The 15,099-nt window shown below is 39.5% G+C and overlaps 1 protein-coding gene across 4 annotated transcripts in view; it reads right to left on the bottom strand.

Annotated features, from left to right (window-relative positions):
* The window catches only part of scn5lab (sodium channel, voltage gated, type V-like, alpha b), a 112,980-nt gene that overhangs the window by 10,413 nt on the left and 87,468 nt on the right, over positions 1 to 15,099 (bottom strand). For all 4 annotated transcript variants that reach the window (XM_058392509.1, XM_058392492.1, XM_058392502.1 and 1 more), the window contains 3 exons: positions 5,035 to 5,155; positions 2,932 to 3,086; positions 260 to 433 (listed from right to left, as the gene is read on the bottom strand). In XM_058392509.1, the coding sequence (XP_058248492.1) occupies positions 260 to 433; positions 2,932 to 3,086; positions 5,035 to 5,155 (450 nt within the window). The remainder of the gene's footprint in view (positions 1 to 259; positions 434 to 2,931; positions 3,087 to 5,034; positions 5,156 to 15,099) is intronic.

A 15,099-nucleotide genomic window follows, 5' to 3' on the forward strand; every position in this document is an offset into this window, starting at 1 on the left:
AACAAAACCAATTACGTATCGGTTAATGTTCCAAAGAAATTCAAAAGAAGAAAATATAACAAAAAGAATGTTCCCATTTCTATTTTACTAGACTGTTTGGAAACTACTAAAGTGGCTTCCTGTTTCACTCTGATTTTATCTGATTAGCCATTAGCAAAGTGGAAATTAACCATAAAGAAAATACAGCCAAATGTTTAAGACAATATTATAATCCACACACGTCAAGAAAATAAAGAATGAAATAAAAAAAATCACTTACATCGACGATTAGAAAGTCAAGCCAGCACCAGTAGTTTGTGAAGTACTTCTTAAAGCCATATGCGAGCCATTTCAGTACCATTTCCAGGATGAAGATGTAGGTGAAGATCTTGTCTGCAAACTCGAGCACAATCTTGGCCACTTTTCTCTGTTCAATATAAATGTCTTCAAATGCCTGTCCCCGGAAAAGAAAGGAGAGAGATAAAGTTAGTATAAAGTTATAAAGTGTTTCAGTGTGTGTGTGTGTGTGTGTGTGTGATGGCACAGATAAGTAAGATAAAGTTAAGTAAGATAAAGTTAATCCAACATACTAGCAGTTTATGTGACAGCATCTGTAAGCTAAATATGCACTGCTGACGTTCAATGACCCCACGTTCTTGCTAGAACTGCTGGGCTGTCTAGCGCCTTTGACATTAATGAGCACAGACAGAGAAGTGACAAGGAAAACACTGGCTAGCGTGTCGCTAAGTCTCCACAGCCTTCCACATCACTGTGCTGGGTGAGAATTAGAGAAAACTCTCCACCTCTAGACTCTTTCTAAAGCAGGGAATATTTAACTCAGGTCTAACTCTTAGAACAACTTTATATTACAGTCAAGGAATATTGGGCTGGTAATAAAATCATCAGCACTGTGAAGAGGAGGTACACCCTGAAATTGATGTATTTCATTTGTTGATATATTAATGAATGAAGCGTTCTGCCATTTAACCTTTTTGCCATTTACAGTTACAGACTCCTTCCATAAACGCTAAATGAAGACAGGAATCTTTATCACATCAATGACTCTCTATCTTTCTTCTTTATTATTTTTTAAATTGATTTTTTATTAGTATTATGTCATAGAGTTTCTGTGAATGATCTGTTACTATAGAGCTTTTAATATACAAGGGTAAGTCAAGTGAAAACCTTAAAAGTGTGGCATAAACATGAGAAGTGGTACTTGAAATGTGTCCTTGCAAAGGTATGAACTGTTGTATTGATCTACAGGTCCATTGTTCTAGATATTCCCTTCTACCTTAAACCTTTCATCATCTATTTGCAATAAACAACTAAAAAAAAAAAATCTTTTCACTCGCCCTCATATTAGAAGGAGTACTTTAATATGAACCTGTGATGTGAATTAGTCAAAGCTGCTGTTACTGAAAAGAAATCAACACCTTCTGACCAATCGGAACGAACAGTTCGGCAGCACTTTGGTATACTGTGAAATCATACATTCATATCTATGTCCAAAAGTTACCAAGATACCTGGAGCTGCTATCATCTTTAATATATTCTGGCAATGCAGGTATTATAACAGGTCAGGTTCGGATGTCTTGACTTACCACTGCAAGACATTCAAAGCACCCTGCACCATAACATGCCCCGTATTCAAATTAGAGCACAATACAGTGAGTCATTAAGAAAGTCAGCACTAAGCATCTGTTGCAATTTGCCTACCCACTGGTTTCAGCAAAGTTAGCTTTTTCCACCCCCCCACCCCCCCTTTTTTTCCGCTTACTTCGCTTTTCATGCGTGATCGTTCAACTCTGTATGAAAGAGCAGCTGTTTGCTGAGGAGGTGTTGGTAAATGCCACCAAAATACCAGGCAGTCTAGTTCACCTGGCATCCAGGCCCTCAGACAGGCCAGTGGCATTAGCCTCTCTTTGTGAGTCACTCACTAACAAAAGGCACTCCTGTGCAGTTAAGAAGGTTCTGCACAGTACGAAAGTTAAAGGTTTTGCAACATTACACAGTAGTGGTGAGCTTTTTTTTGCTCTGACATTTCTTGACTCCTTCGTGTGGCACTTTTAAAGAAAGGCAGCTGTTGGTGGTTAAAGAAAATGTGTGTTGTATAGATCACTCAGTTCATGGCAGGGCTTTCAACATGATCTTTGCTTTACAGTGGAAAACTTTGCCGCACATTGTCAAATTACCCTGGAATCTTCTCACAGATCAGCCAACTTCCTTGGTGTAAAATCGGATAATTTTGAAAGAGATTAGCGCTCAGCATCTCTAGCGGCCTGTGGCACATGTTAAAACTGATTAGCATCAGCTGAGAGCTGTGCTTTTGTTGCCCTGTCATTTCTCTCTCATTTAGATGCCTGATCCAGGATACTGACCACCAAGCAGGCGGTGTGGCTCCTCTAGCTAACTGACAGAGAACCTTCTGGAAACTCATGAAGTCATGAAAGTTGTGGCTTTAATTGACTCAGATAAAGTGCAAGGCTAACTTTTTCATAACTGCTTCTTTTTCCAGAAGACCTGACAAACAGTAGCTGTGCAGTGCCTGGGAGGTTTCGGGACTTTACACACAAGCTGTATACTGTTCTTGCTCTGACATTTATTGACTCCTTTGTGGAGAACTCATAAAAGGGCCACTACTGGCGGTAAAATACTGAATGTTCAGTCGTTTACTGGTCCTGCACTGAACAATTTCCGTAACGTATGGGAAAAATACTGAAGCAAATCTATTACTTCTGTCGATTTTGTAAAAATGTTGGTGTAATTGCAAGGGAGATTATTGGAGGCATATTTTCTGTCTCACAGACAACATAAGTAAACAGATTTTCCTGATTAAACATTACCATTAAGTTCCACTTTACACGCATTGTGAATTGTATTTAACACGGTTTAATATTTTAGGTTAGGTTAAATGTAACTTGTGAGCTTTTTGCTGTCGGCTTTGCTCACCAGAGCGCCGCTGCTCAGCAGGATCATGAAGATGATGAATGATTCGAACCAGCTGTGCTCCACTATCTGATAGCTGGTCTTCCTGAGCTGCCACCACACCTTGCCCAGACCCACAGTAGTGTCGATATCACAGCACTGGAAATGACGGAGGCACACTAGCAAGGGAAAACAGAAGAAAACAACAGTTATACATAGTGTTATACATAGAATACAAACTAAAGAGCTTCCTGTGGATGATTAAATAATAGAGCATGTGTTAACAAAAATGAACAGGTCCTATTATCATAAGCATTACTAAAAAAAAAACAGTAATTCTAAGCTGCCTTGATGAGGCATTTAGTGTCAGATAAAAGTACATGTCTTCACTAATCGCACACTTATCGAGTCGGTCAGTGATACATGGCTGTTATGTGACATGAACCCAAGCAGCATCAATGACTCTTTAAAAGCCTTCCATCTATAACAATAGGTCGCTAGCATAAAATCACATTTGAGCCTCCCCTGGGCGTCGAAGTGTCTCCATTACCGGCATTTGAGCTTCTCCAAATTAACTTATTGCCTGTAAACTTAATAACAGAATTATGGTAGCAGGGTCTTTTCAATTCAATTTGTACCGATGCTCCAGCTCTCTGTAGGAAGCCTTAGACATTTTAGCACCCCTGCGTCATCATTTGTCAAGCAATTAACAGCTATCAAAGTAAAAAATCACACAGTTCAATGACTATGGCAAGTACTGAGAGTTACTCAGCCTGATCTGATTTGGCAGCGAACATGCTAAGAACACGGAGCAGCAGTAATTTTACGGAGAGCTTTTTACGACACTCAAGGTACTCAGATATTGGTCAATTTTCTCTCTACTTATCTTGAAGAACTCCGTGTACACATCACATAATAAAGGTTCAGAATATACTGTAGACTTTAGATTGTTCAAAATGCAAAATACTTAACAAACGAATCTACACTGGCTTATCGTACGGCAATGTGATTTTTTATTATTATTATATTTTAGGCTGTTATAACAACTTGTTCTGAATTTCTTTGGGTTAACCCACATTCTGTACAGTTACTCTGTGGCCACCATTATTTTCTCCTGATTTAGTCATTTGTCAATTTCCAGTCTCTTTCCTATCACATGAGAGCTACCAGCTGGGAAGGGTGTTACCATGTGTTTCCTTCAAGACACTTGAAACTACTGAATCGTTCTGACCGTCTGCTTCATCACAGCTTAACACACACCAAGCAAAATTGTCCATTTCATCCTAAACGAGCTCTCCGATGTCTATGATTGGATCGTGTCACCAAGTTTTCTATCCTGGAGTTTCATTACCATGTTAATGGAAATGTCATGATTTTGGCTTAATGCCAGTGAATGAAAATATCTCTGAAAGTATGTTAACTTTATGTAATAAAATTCCATAATCATATAAGCATTATTTTAGAGTAATATGATTTTTTTCTTTCTTTCTTTCTTTCTTTCTTTCTTTCTTTCTTTCTTTCTTTCTTTCTTTCATATAAGCATTATTTTAGAGTAATATGATTTTCTTTCTTTCTTTCTTTTTTCTTTCTTTCTTTCTTTCTTTCTTTCTTTCCTTCCTTCCTTCCCTCCCTCCCTCCCTCCCTCCCTCTATCTTACATATATTTTACAAAAATAAGCCCAGGCCTTATACTGAAGCTGATTAAAGGCATATACTGATAGATGATTGGTAATATTTCAGTAAACCTGACCTGATTGGTCAATCGATGGGTATGAAATTGAATATGCAGTATCAGTCATCGCATTACCCGAGCTTGTTTCAATCCTGACAGACATTTTTAGATCTTTGCTGACACAGGATACACCATTTAATGCCCCATAGACCTTTTAAAAGTCAGTTAATTGTTTGACGTCTTATATTAAATAGCCTTTGAAGGTGAAGCCAACGATGTGTCCTTGTGCTAAACCTAAGTGCACCATCGCTGGCAACTCAGCAAGATAGCGAGATAGCAGGGATGTAATGATAAATATTCACCCTGTGATTACTGTGAAATATGAAATATGCTTGATGATCTGCATGATTTTATCACAATAAACACTGTCTTTCTGGCATTACATAATGTACTTACCATCAGGGAGACAATTTTCCGGGTCCATGTCCTCCTCTGCCATCTCAGAGTATTCATCTTCCTCCTCTCCAGGCTTTCGGAGGTCAATTGTGCTGCCCTCGGATAGGCTGATGTCGTCACTCTGAAAGCCAAGTGAACCAATCAGTCTACTGATTGCTTCTGTAACACTTCTAAATGATGGTTCTTACAAGACACTTGTGCTGAGAGCCGAAAACACCATTGATGTCTGACAAGCTGTGGCTTTACTCTTATTATTTTATTCACAGAGTTGAATATTGCTGCATCCTTAACAAGCAGTGTTACTAAAAAGCACAAAGTACACTTTAGTCCTAGAGTGGGCATCATTTAAACTCACAGACTATCAACTGCGTATCCTGTAGACCACAGTTCTGTGCTGCTCTGATTCTTTTGACATATAAATCAGTATATGGCTATAAATTGAAATGTGTGATTAAGTATATGTGTGAGTGACCTTAAAAAAATAAGATAACTGAGATGTTGTTAAAGTTATATTGTAGATTGCAAGATAAATGTACTAGATGTCATGACCTAAACCCTATTGAAGAAATCCTGTTTAGGGGTTTAAGGCCTGGTTAGTTAAGGCAGGATGCATGGTGCATTTGCTTTATTTAGGTGAGTTCAAGAAACAGCAATGAACCAGGATGAAGCCTAATCATAAAACGGATAAAAAGGCTGTAGGTCAAAAACTAGGAAATGCTTCACATGGAACTGAGGCTAGAAAACAAGAGACCTTGCAATGGTACTACACTGTATAAACAGGCAAATGAATCAAGGGTGAGACATAGAACAGGTGAACACAATCAGGTATCACATCATTGACAAAACAGTCAATGAGAACCATGTTATTGAAGGGACACTACTATTAGTGTATCCTTCATAACATCTACATTAGACATGGGATAACGTTGGGATATTGTGTTTGTCATGTTTGGCAAAAAGCACTTGGAAATCAATGAAAAGGATAATAATTAATGTCAATATACAGTTTTACATGGCAAGTCAGATGCCATTTTACCTAGTCTCGTATTTCAGGTGAGGATCTGATAACATTCTGGGTCAAGTGCAGATACATTTCCATATCATTATACAAAGCAATTTAATACACTTCAAACTCATAGAGCGCACAACAGTCAGACCATACAGCTTTATCAAACCTGATGTACACAAAAGATGTAGCAGATTAACTTATTTAGCAAATGCAATGAGTAAGTGGTACATTAAAACTTGGAAAAAGCCAACATGGATTCTACTAAAGCCACCATTGTTTCAAGCACTGTATGGCAGCATGGTATATACTGTACGTTTGCTACTTACCTTTATAAGCACAGTGTTACCTTTATTTCAGGAGTGTTTGCAGGATTGATGTTTCACCTAGAGTGTAGGGACAACACACATACCTGATATTTATTTGAGTTGGGGGTTAGCCCATGTTCTTGTGCACCTTTGGGACCTGCTCAAGCATCGATTTGGCACCATTGCCAAGGTCTTCCCCCTTGAACAACTCACAGGAGACGAAAGCTATTCAGGCTGTTGTGTGTCAGTGTGGTAGTGCTGACGTGAGTGTCTGATGAAACCTAATACACCTCGTTGCCCTCCCTTGTTTGTGAGACCCTGTGGGTGACATTTTTGCCCCTGGACTCTCTGGCGCAATAAAAAGCTGACACCATGTTAACACGGCTAGACAATATAGCTTGAGGTGGAAGGTGAGGAATTTTTGGTACACAAGCCTAATTACAAGAACTTTTGATGTGTGCATATGTGTTCAACACTTCATAGCAAAATGCATGAACAGGATGTGCTGCTCATAACTGTAGAGTGATGTATACGAGAGAATAAATTAATTTAATGCAAATTTTCCACCATCTGTAGTGTTAAGCTCCTAACAAAGCTGCAGAAGCTGAGGAAGGACGGTGTGGGTTTGGAAGGAGGGCAGAAAGAGGAGGAAAGATAAAATGAGGAGTCTGGGCAGCTGTGGAAATGATGTGCATCCTTCCTGACATGAGGCTGCTGTGTCTTGGTTTCGCATTAAAGCAGAGGGAAATGTGGCGTGGCAGTGCCTCGGAACAGTGGAGGAGGTGAGAATAAGCTTGAATCCACACCAACCAAATGGAAGCAGGAAATTATGCATTGTCACCACAGTGTAAGATCATCAGAATAACCCAGACATATTAAATAAATACCAATGCATCAGTGCCTTACATGTATGTCAGGTAACAAGTAATGACTGTTGCTTCTAATGTATATTGTAAACTGATTTCAGGCAGTCTCAGACAGTGACGCATGAGAACAGGCTATAAACAACGTCTATGTCTCTGTGTAATATCTGTGTGTCTGAATAAGCAATCCATTTCTTCATTCTTTACTACTCTGGGATCATGACACTGCGTTCTGGGCATTGTAACGGTCCTTTCAAGATCCTCTGAGAGGAGCGGAGATGTCACACCATCTCCCGATGCACTCACCTGCCCACATAGGCCACAGGCTTCCTCCTCTAACAATAAACAGAAACCTTCACCAAGCCAACCTTTATTCAAACGACATACACATACAGTGGAGGCTCTGAGGATCGGTTTTCCCATCTGCCTCACCATAGAGTGAGAGACAAATGAAAACTCGCCCATTGAAGGATTTAATGTGATTGAATTGTAATTGAACACGGTTGCAGCATGCCCTCAATGGAGTGATGATAATACAGTGCCGAACACACAGTGATATTGTCGTCTGTCGTACATGCAGCCTTTCATAAAGTCCTTAGTCTAGGTCAGGGTAAGTGAAGTCACTGACTCTAGGCTATTGTCATCTTTATATGATGGCTGTTATGGCGTGTTAAGATACAGCCCTTCCACACATCCAGGAGCAACCGCCAGTTAATGGCCCTTTCTCGTTGGCAGGGCATTCATGTGTGGAATTCAAACACTGACCATGGTAGAGTTTCACATTCCAGCACCGCTGACCAAAACAAAAGCCCTATAAATATCAATGCAGGGGTGCAAGGGCCTGCAGCATGCCATCCAACACTGGAGCCAAATGAAATCAGACCTATAGACAGTGTGTTGTGTTGTCTGCCAGGCTCTCTGCCATGGTGGATCAGGGTTTATGAAGGTACCCAGACAGAGGTTTACTGCTAGGGAGCACTGAAAGCAACAAGAGAACAAAGCAGCAACCAGCAAAACAGCCACTTAATTCTGATTTAGCTTGACCTGGAAGAAATTTTTCTGAGGATTAACCCAGAGCCTGAATAGAACCGGCTTAAAAGACATTAGAAGATGCAGAATTTTAAATGTATGTCACAAGGCGTCGGAGAGGCTACAAAGTACTAAAAACATCAATAATGCAATCAAATCAGACGGTGCCATCGGGTTATTCGAAACTACAAGCGTTCTTTAGAGTGTACAACGTTGTGGTCAGTATTATAGTCAGCAAATGCTGTATAGAACATATCCATCGTGCATTACGCTTGTTTACAGAACACGCTTCTGATCCAATTTGCTGAAGCATTTAGTGATGGCGCCGTGGTAAGTCTAGCACAGTACGACATTTTAGCCTACCTTTGTGGCTAATGCAACGTTCCTGCTTTGATTATTACAGAAAGCATAAAGCAGACTAAAAGTTCCAGAACTTTGTCCCCCTTATCTGGCATAAGAACTTTCTTAATGGGTTTCCTTTATTGGAAAAGTTCACTCAACTTCTGGGGACCATTTTGATGATGTTAGTGTTATTACATACTTTAAAGAGGGAGAATACACGAAAGCCAACATGAAAACCAGCACTAAGAAAACAACCATCAAGAAATAAGACAAAGTAGGAAGAAAAAGTAATCATAATTGTAATCGCAATAAAAATCAACAGCCATCATTTAGTGTGGGCATGTTTGTGGAATGTAGATTTCACATGTGTGTGTTTGTTTTTGTGTGGGATGCATGTGGCTATGTTTTATGTCTACAGAGGTCAAGTCTTGCTATGATTGGTTGTTCTTGTTACAACAGAAAAGGTTATGGAGTTCACTGATGTAAATAGATGATGAACGATGCCCAGACAGAATCAATTCAGAGGTTTTGCTTCAATAGATTTCACATACACCAATCATGAAATCAGACCTCAAACATATACACCAATCAGCCATAACAATAAAACCACCTGTCTATAATATTATATAGTATAGCTCTCCTGGGTGCCGCCAAAATAGCTCTAACCTTTCGAGGCAGTGGTATCTGCCACCAAGATGTTAGCAGCAGGTTCTTTAAGTCCTGTTAGCTGCGAGGTTTCAGCTCCATGGATCGGTCTTGTTTGTCCATCCTACAGATCTTCAATCCAACTGGAATTTAGAGTCCAGTTCAACACTTCACACTCTTTGTCATATTCCTCAATCCTTTCAGTGAACATATTTTTGCAGGCCACTGATCATGAAGGAAGTACCATGAAGGGGTGTATTTGATTTGCAGCAATGTTTAAATAGGCGGACCGTGTCATAGTAACCACATGAATGCCAGTATCCAAGGGTTTCCAGAAGCACACTGTCCAGAGCATCACACTGCCCCATGCCCATCCTGGTGCACCCTCTTCCCCAGGTGAGAACACCTGGCTGTCCACATGATATAAAAGTAATCATGATTCATAATACCAGACCACTTTCTTCCATTGCTTCATTACATTACATTACATTTATGAGCAACTTATATTTTATCTCATTTGAGCTACTGTTCTGTTACTCATGGTCCTTTTGTAGATGCTTTCGGTGGTGGACAGGGTCACCACCGGCACTGTGACCGATCTGTGGCTACACAGCCCCATATACAGCAACCTGTGATGCACTGTGTGTTCTGACACCTTTCTGTCATAGCCAGCATTAACTTTTTCAGCAATTTGTGCTACAGTAACTCTTCTGTGGGATTGGATCAGACAGGCTAGCCTTCGCTCCCCACACTCATCAATGAGCCTTGGGCACCCATGACCCTGTCGCTGGTTCACCATTTGTCCTTCAAGAGCTCACTGTTCACTTGCTGCCTAATATATTCCACCCCTTGACAAGTGCTGTTGTAACAAGATAATCAATGTTATTCAATTCACCTGTCAGTGGTTTAATGTTATGGCTGATCAGTGTATAGTCAGTTATAAATGTTTGCTCATTTTGCCGCTGCTAAAGTTGACACGCTGCACCATTAAACACTATGTGCACGTGCAATCTGATGGTAACTTGCTGATTTCACATGGAAAAATCCATATAGGTAAATTGTGCATCTTGCAAATGGAATTAAAATATCAATAACGTTCATTGATGTAAGAACTCAAATTCAAAGTACATGGGAAAAAAGGATGGCGGATTTACAAGGAGAATAATCCCCCACTTCAAATCAAGCCTTAAGTGCACGGCTAATGTTATCACTATAGACGTTACTAACATGCGATGTGCAGTTGAGGACAACTCTCATGTATTATCAGAATAACTTAATAATCAGACACGCACAGACAATCACACCTGATCCAGGTCACATCATATTTATCTAAACCCGCACAACAAAAACGAATTTCTAAATCAGGGCTTTAAATGGCAAGGACGATTCTTGGAATGTTCCTCGTTATATTTGAGAAGGAGTGATGCCAAACCAAGTAGACAAAATCTACACAGACTAAAGAAGAAATACTGATGCCTCATGACTCAGCTGCTTTTTATGACCATGCAGACAAACACGCACCCCCAGGGACAGATTCAAACACATTGCCATATGATTTTTTTTTTTAGCCTTTCGCTTCACCTTTTAGATAATGCAAGCTCCAGTTAGACTTTTTGCCTAAGAACCACATCGTTTAATTCAGGCTTAAAGGTCATTGGGTCAAAACAGGGAGTAAAATGGCTTCATCTGTATCATACTGAATCACCATATATCTTACTCATTAAGGGAAAACTGAAAACGCTTTAATATATCATAGGGTTATAGGCAGGCAGCTTGTCTTGCCTTGCCTTGTTTGTATGATATATGAGACATTCAATTCTGATTGTAATAATTTCAGTCTAGGGTTAGAGACTTGTGAGCTCTGCCTCTCTGTCATGCTCTGATATTATGACCAGACAGTATTATTTTCCCCCCACAATTATTCAACTCAAACTGTCGGGTAAATAGGAATTAAAATATCAATGATCATACTCTATCTAATCAGTGTACTCATTAGGATGCCTAAATGAGTGTGTTGCATTGTTATGCAATTCAGCATCTTAAGAGCTTAGGAGAAATCAGCTTGGACAATTTGTTAGGTACATACTTTATGTATACATTATTTTTTAATAATCAGTTATTTTACGAGTCTTTATAAGAAGGGACACACACAAGGGACAGCATAATTGTTTCATACAGGCAGGCAAAAGTGGATTAATATTCTATACCTTTAACAGTAGAAAAGGTAGTGAAAGCACATATTAGGGTATAAAAAACTCCTCATTTGTTAGGGTAATAATAGTATCCTTGTTTTTTTTATTCACACACACACACGTATATATTTAAACATAATCCATTGTTTAATTCTCATATCAGATTTTGCTACTTATTTCTATTAGTAACAAATTCAAGGAAAAACTAATGGCTCTATTATGCTGTAGGGGCAATTTTCTGGCTCAGTTATGGCTCACTTGCCCCCTAAAAACAAAGCATCACTACAAATCAACATCAATAATCAAACACCCATTCAGACAAAGTTCTTCTGATTTCTGATGGCACAGCATGGCTAGCCTAAGTGTTACCAAGAGGTGGCTCTGAATGGTACCATATGGGCATCCTAAATATGCCTGTGGATGTTTTAGGATTTTGGATCATTTAAAGACTGCACTTGCTAAAACAGTTTCAATCATTCAATTATCAGTTAATTATGTCATTTTGATACTATAGACATAAAGTTAACCCAACAGCTAACCCAAATAAGAAACGCCTCTAATGCGCTTATTCAGGTTTCTTTCAAAATAGTTAGCACTACTTGACTTTACAGTATACAGTTATAGAAGAGAAATGATTTATAATCGCTCTATCTGGTGTCACTCGGAGGAGGATGGGTTCCCTTTTGAGTCTGGTTTATCCTCATGTTGTCTCCCCTGTCGCCTCTGGCTTGCTCATTAGGGATACATTTAAATCTATATCTGGATTTCCGTAAAGCTGCATTGTGACAATATCCACTGTTCAATGCGCTATATAAATAAAATTGAATCAATTGGTCTCTTCCAGCATGACTGCTCCTCTTCTGCCCCCATCCACAGAACAGGAGGGCTCACTGAATGGTTCTGTGAGAATGAAAAGGCTATAAATCATGTGCTTTGGCCTTCGCAGTCACCAGATCTCAACCCAGCTATGAGAGACTTTAGACAGCGCTCTCTAACATCATCATCAAAACAGAGAGAATATCCTCCAGTTCTAGAGGCTTGTAGTATCTATGCTCAGGCACATTAAAGCTGTTCTGGTGGCTTCTTGTGGTGACCAAACACCTTACTAAGGGACTTTATGTTGGGTTTTTCTTTAACATATCAGCTGCCAGGAAATATATATATATGTGCTAATGCGTGAGATTGAAGTTGGTAGAACTTTCCATTTAGTCATGCATGTCCCTGGAGGTTCTAATGAGAGAGAGAGAGAGAGAGAGAGAGACTATTGCAAGATGGAATGTTTTGTACCCTTATTCCCAAGCCTATTCTGGTGTGTTTAGTTTGTGGATACCAAGAAGCCAAAAGGCACATTAGTTTAGTGTACAGCGAAGAGAGAAAACAGTGAAGATAGGACCAGCAGACCACAGCCATTGAGAGGACAAAGCAGTGGAAGAGATTGGGGGGTGCAGGTGCACTAAAAGATAAAAGAGAGGAAGGGTGTGGAGAACAGGTAAATGAAAAGATAAAAGATGTAGAGGGAGACAGAATGAGGCAGAACAGGTGTACAGAAAGATTAAAGTGAGAGAACAAACATCAGCTGGCTCAGAAACATGTCTAGTCAGGTGTGCAGGAGGAGCGCGGTCACGTGCTGGAGCCGGGGAGGGTGGCCTAGATTACACTGCCTCTCTGATCAAGAATGGTTTCTGTATGATCAGCAAAATGCAGCGCTGTTACTGGCTGTTCTTGGTAATGTCTCTCATACATACATATTTAGAGCCTCTATTGTGGGATATGTTGTTCCTCCATTTTAGTGCGATTTCACAAAAGTGGAGTGTCAGGAAAACTTTGACTCACACACTTCTATAGATTTCGTACACTTTTTTCATTATAAGTTGCCTTTATTTGTCACATATACATTACAGCACAGTGAAATTCTTTTCTTCGCATATCCCATCTTTGGAGGTTGGGGTCAGAGCGCAGGGTCAGCCATGATACAGCCCCCCTGGAGCAGAGATGGTTAATGGCAGTGCTGGGGCTTGAACCCCCGATCTTTATGTGTTATGTATGTGTAGTCACATATACATGATAAATTTACAGTTGTTTTGGTAAAGAATATCCGAAAGCCAAATGAACATCCAGAAGTTTTGGTTTCCTAGATTTAAATATGGCTTTTGTTCTCATTGTGGTATAATCACAATAAGCGATCATTAACTTATGTGACTCTTGTGGCTTTGTAAATTTGTGCAGAGGAATGGGCAAGTAAGCTATTTGAGCTGACAAAAATACAGATAAAAATCGATTAAAACACCTGTACATATGCATGTAGGTCAAATCTATGTCGATACGTTCCCCTTCATTTGCTTACAGTTGCTCTAAGATGACCACTTGAAACTGCCTCAGGGTAAAATGGTGCTGTTTATTCTCTTTCAAAAACCAGGCCAAACTTATGTTTGCGGTTTATGGGCTGGCGGATTAGGTTTAGAAAAGAGTAGCTTTTACCCTGTCTTTACAGAAAATGTCACAACGCTGTCTTTTATGCACCAAAGGGAGGCTTAAATTGCATTTGCCATGTGGAAATGTGTCTGCTGAATAGAGTGTCATTACAGCAACTGTCTGAGCAGGCTGTGCATACAATAAAACTATACTGAAGAGTTATTTTTGAACTTCACTTATAGAACAACACGTTTCTTTTAATAAAACTCTCTTCATCCTATAATCAGTATATTTATTATAGAGTTCAAACTCCCCAATCCAGATTTTTCTACCAGTCAGTTAGTTATAATTCTTAAGGAATAAAATATCACAGGAAGTGATGTTATAGGAAACTACTCAATGATGGTGTGAGTTTTGGAATGATAAGTGTTTTATTCAATTAAAAAACGACATCATAACAGTTCATGTACTTAATGTCCAATTTAATAGGAACATCTAAACACCTGCTTATTTATTTATGCAGTTATCCCATCAGCCATTCATATGGCCAGTCATGCACAATGTAAAATAATCAATTCAGTTTATTTGTAGAGTGCTTTTAGCAATGGACGCTCAGCTTTACAGCAGTATAGAAACATAGAAAAAATTATAAAGTTTGAAGTTAAGTTACTATTTATCCCTTAACATTTTTCCCTAATGAGCAAGCCTGAGGCGACAGTGGTGAGGAAAAACTCCCTTAGATGATATGAGGAAGAAACCTTGAGAGGAACCAGGCTCAGAAGGGAACCTCATCCAATCATACAGATACTCTGTCAAGAGCTTCATGTAATATTCAAAACAGCCATCAGAATGGGATGACAAGTGTGATCAGTGGGTCAGAGTAGTTGTACCGGCACGATGGAGACCTACATTATTTCCAAGTACATTTGGTGTCTTTTTAAAAGAATTTTTCCCTGCTTTTACTGCAGGGTACTGTAGCTTGCTAATATATAAAATGTCAGTTTACTTATTTGCATATTTGCATGAGATCTTACATTGAATGTGTGTGTGACTGAACTCAGCTCTGTTAGTGTACAGTCATGTAAATCTGAGTGCCACTGTGTGCCAAGGAGGTGTGGGTAGATCAGTGGTTTTCTTTTTAGACTCCCTGCTTCGTCAAGCAATATGACCCTTATGAAAGAGAGCAGCCCTGCAAGGGCATCTGCTTATGCAACCAGATGCATGGGGGGTGTGCAAGAAGGAAGGCTTTAAGCACACCGGCAGCAACG

The sequence above is a fragment of the Hemibagrus wyckioides genome, linkage group LG01 (assembly GCF_019097595.1).
Source record: "Hemibagrus wyckioides isolate EC202008001 linkage group LG01, SWU_Hwy_1.0, whole genome shotgun sequence".
Classification (NCBI taxonomy): domain Eukaryota; kingdom Metazoa; phylum Chordata; class Actinopteri; order Siluriformes; family Bagridae; genus Hemibagrus; species Hemibagrus wyckioides.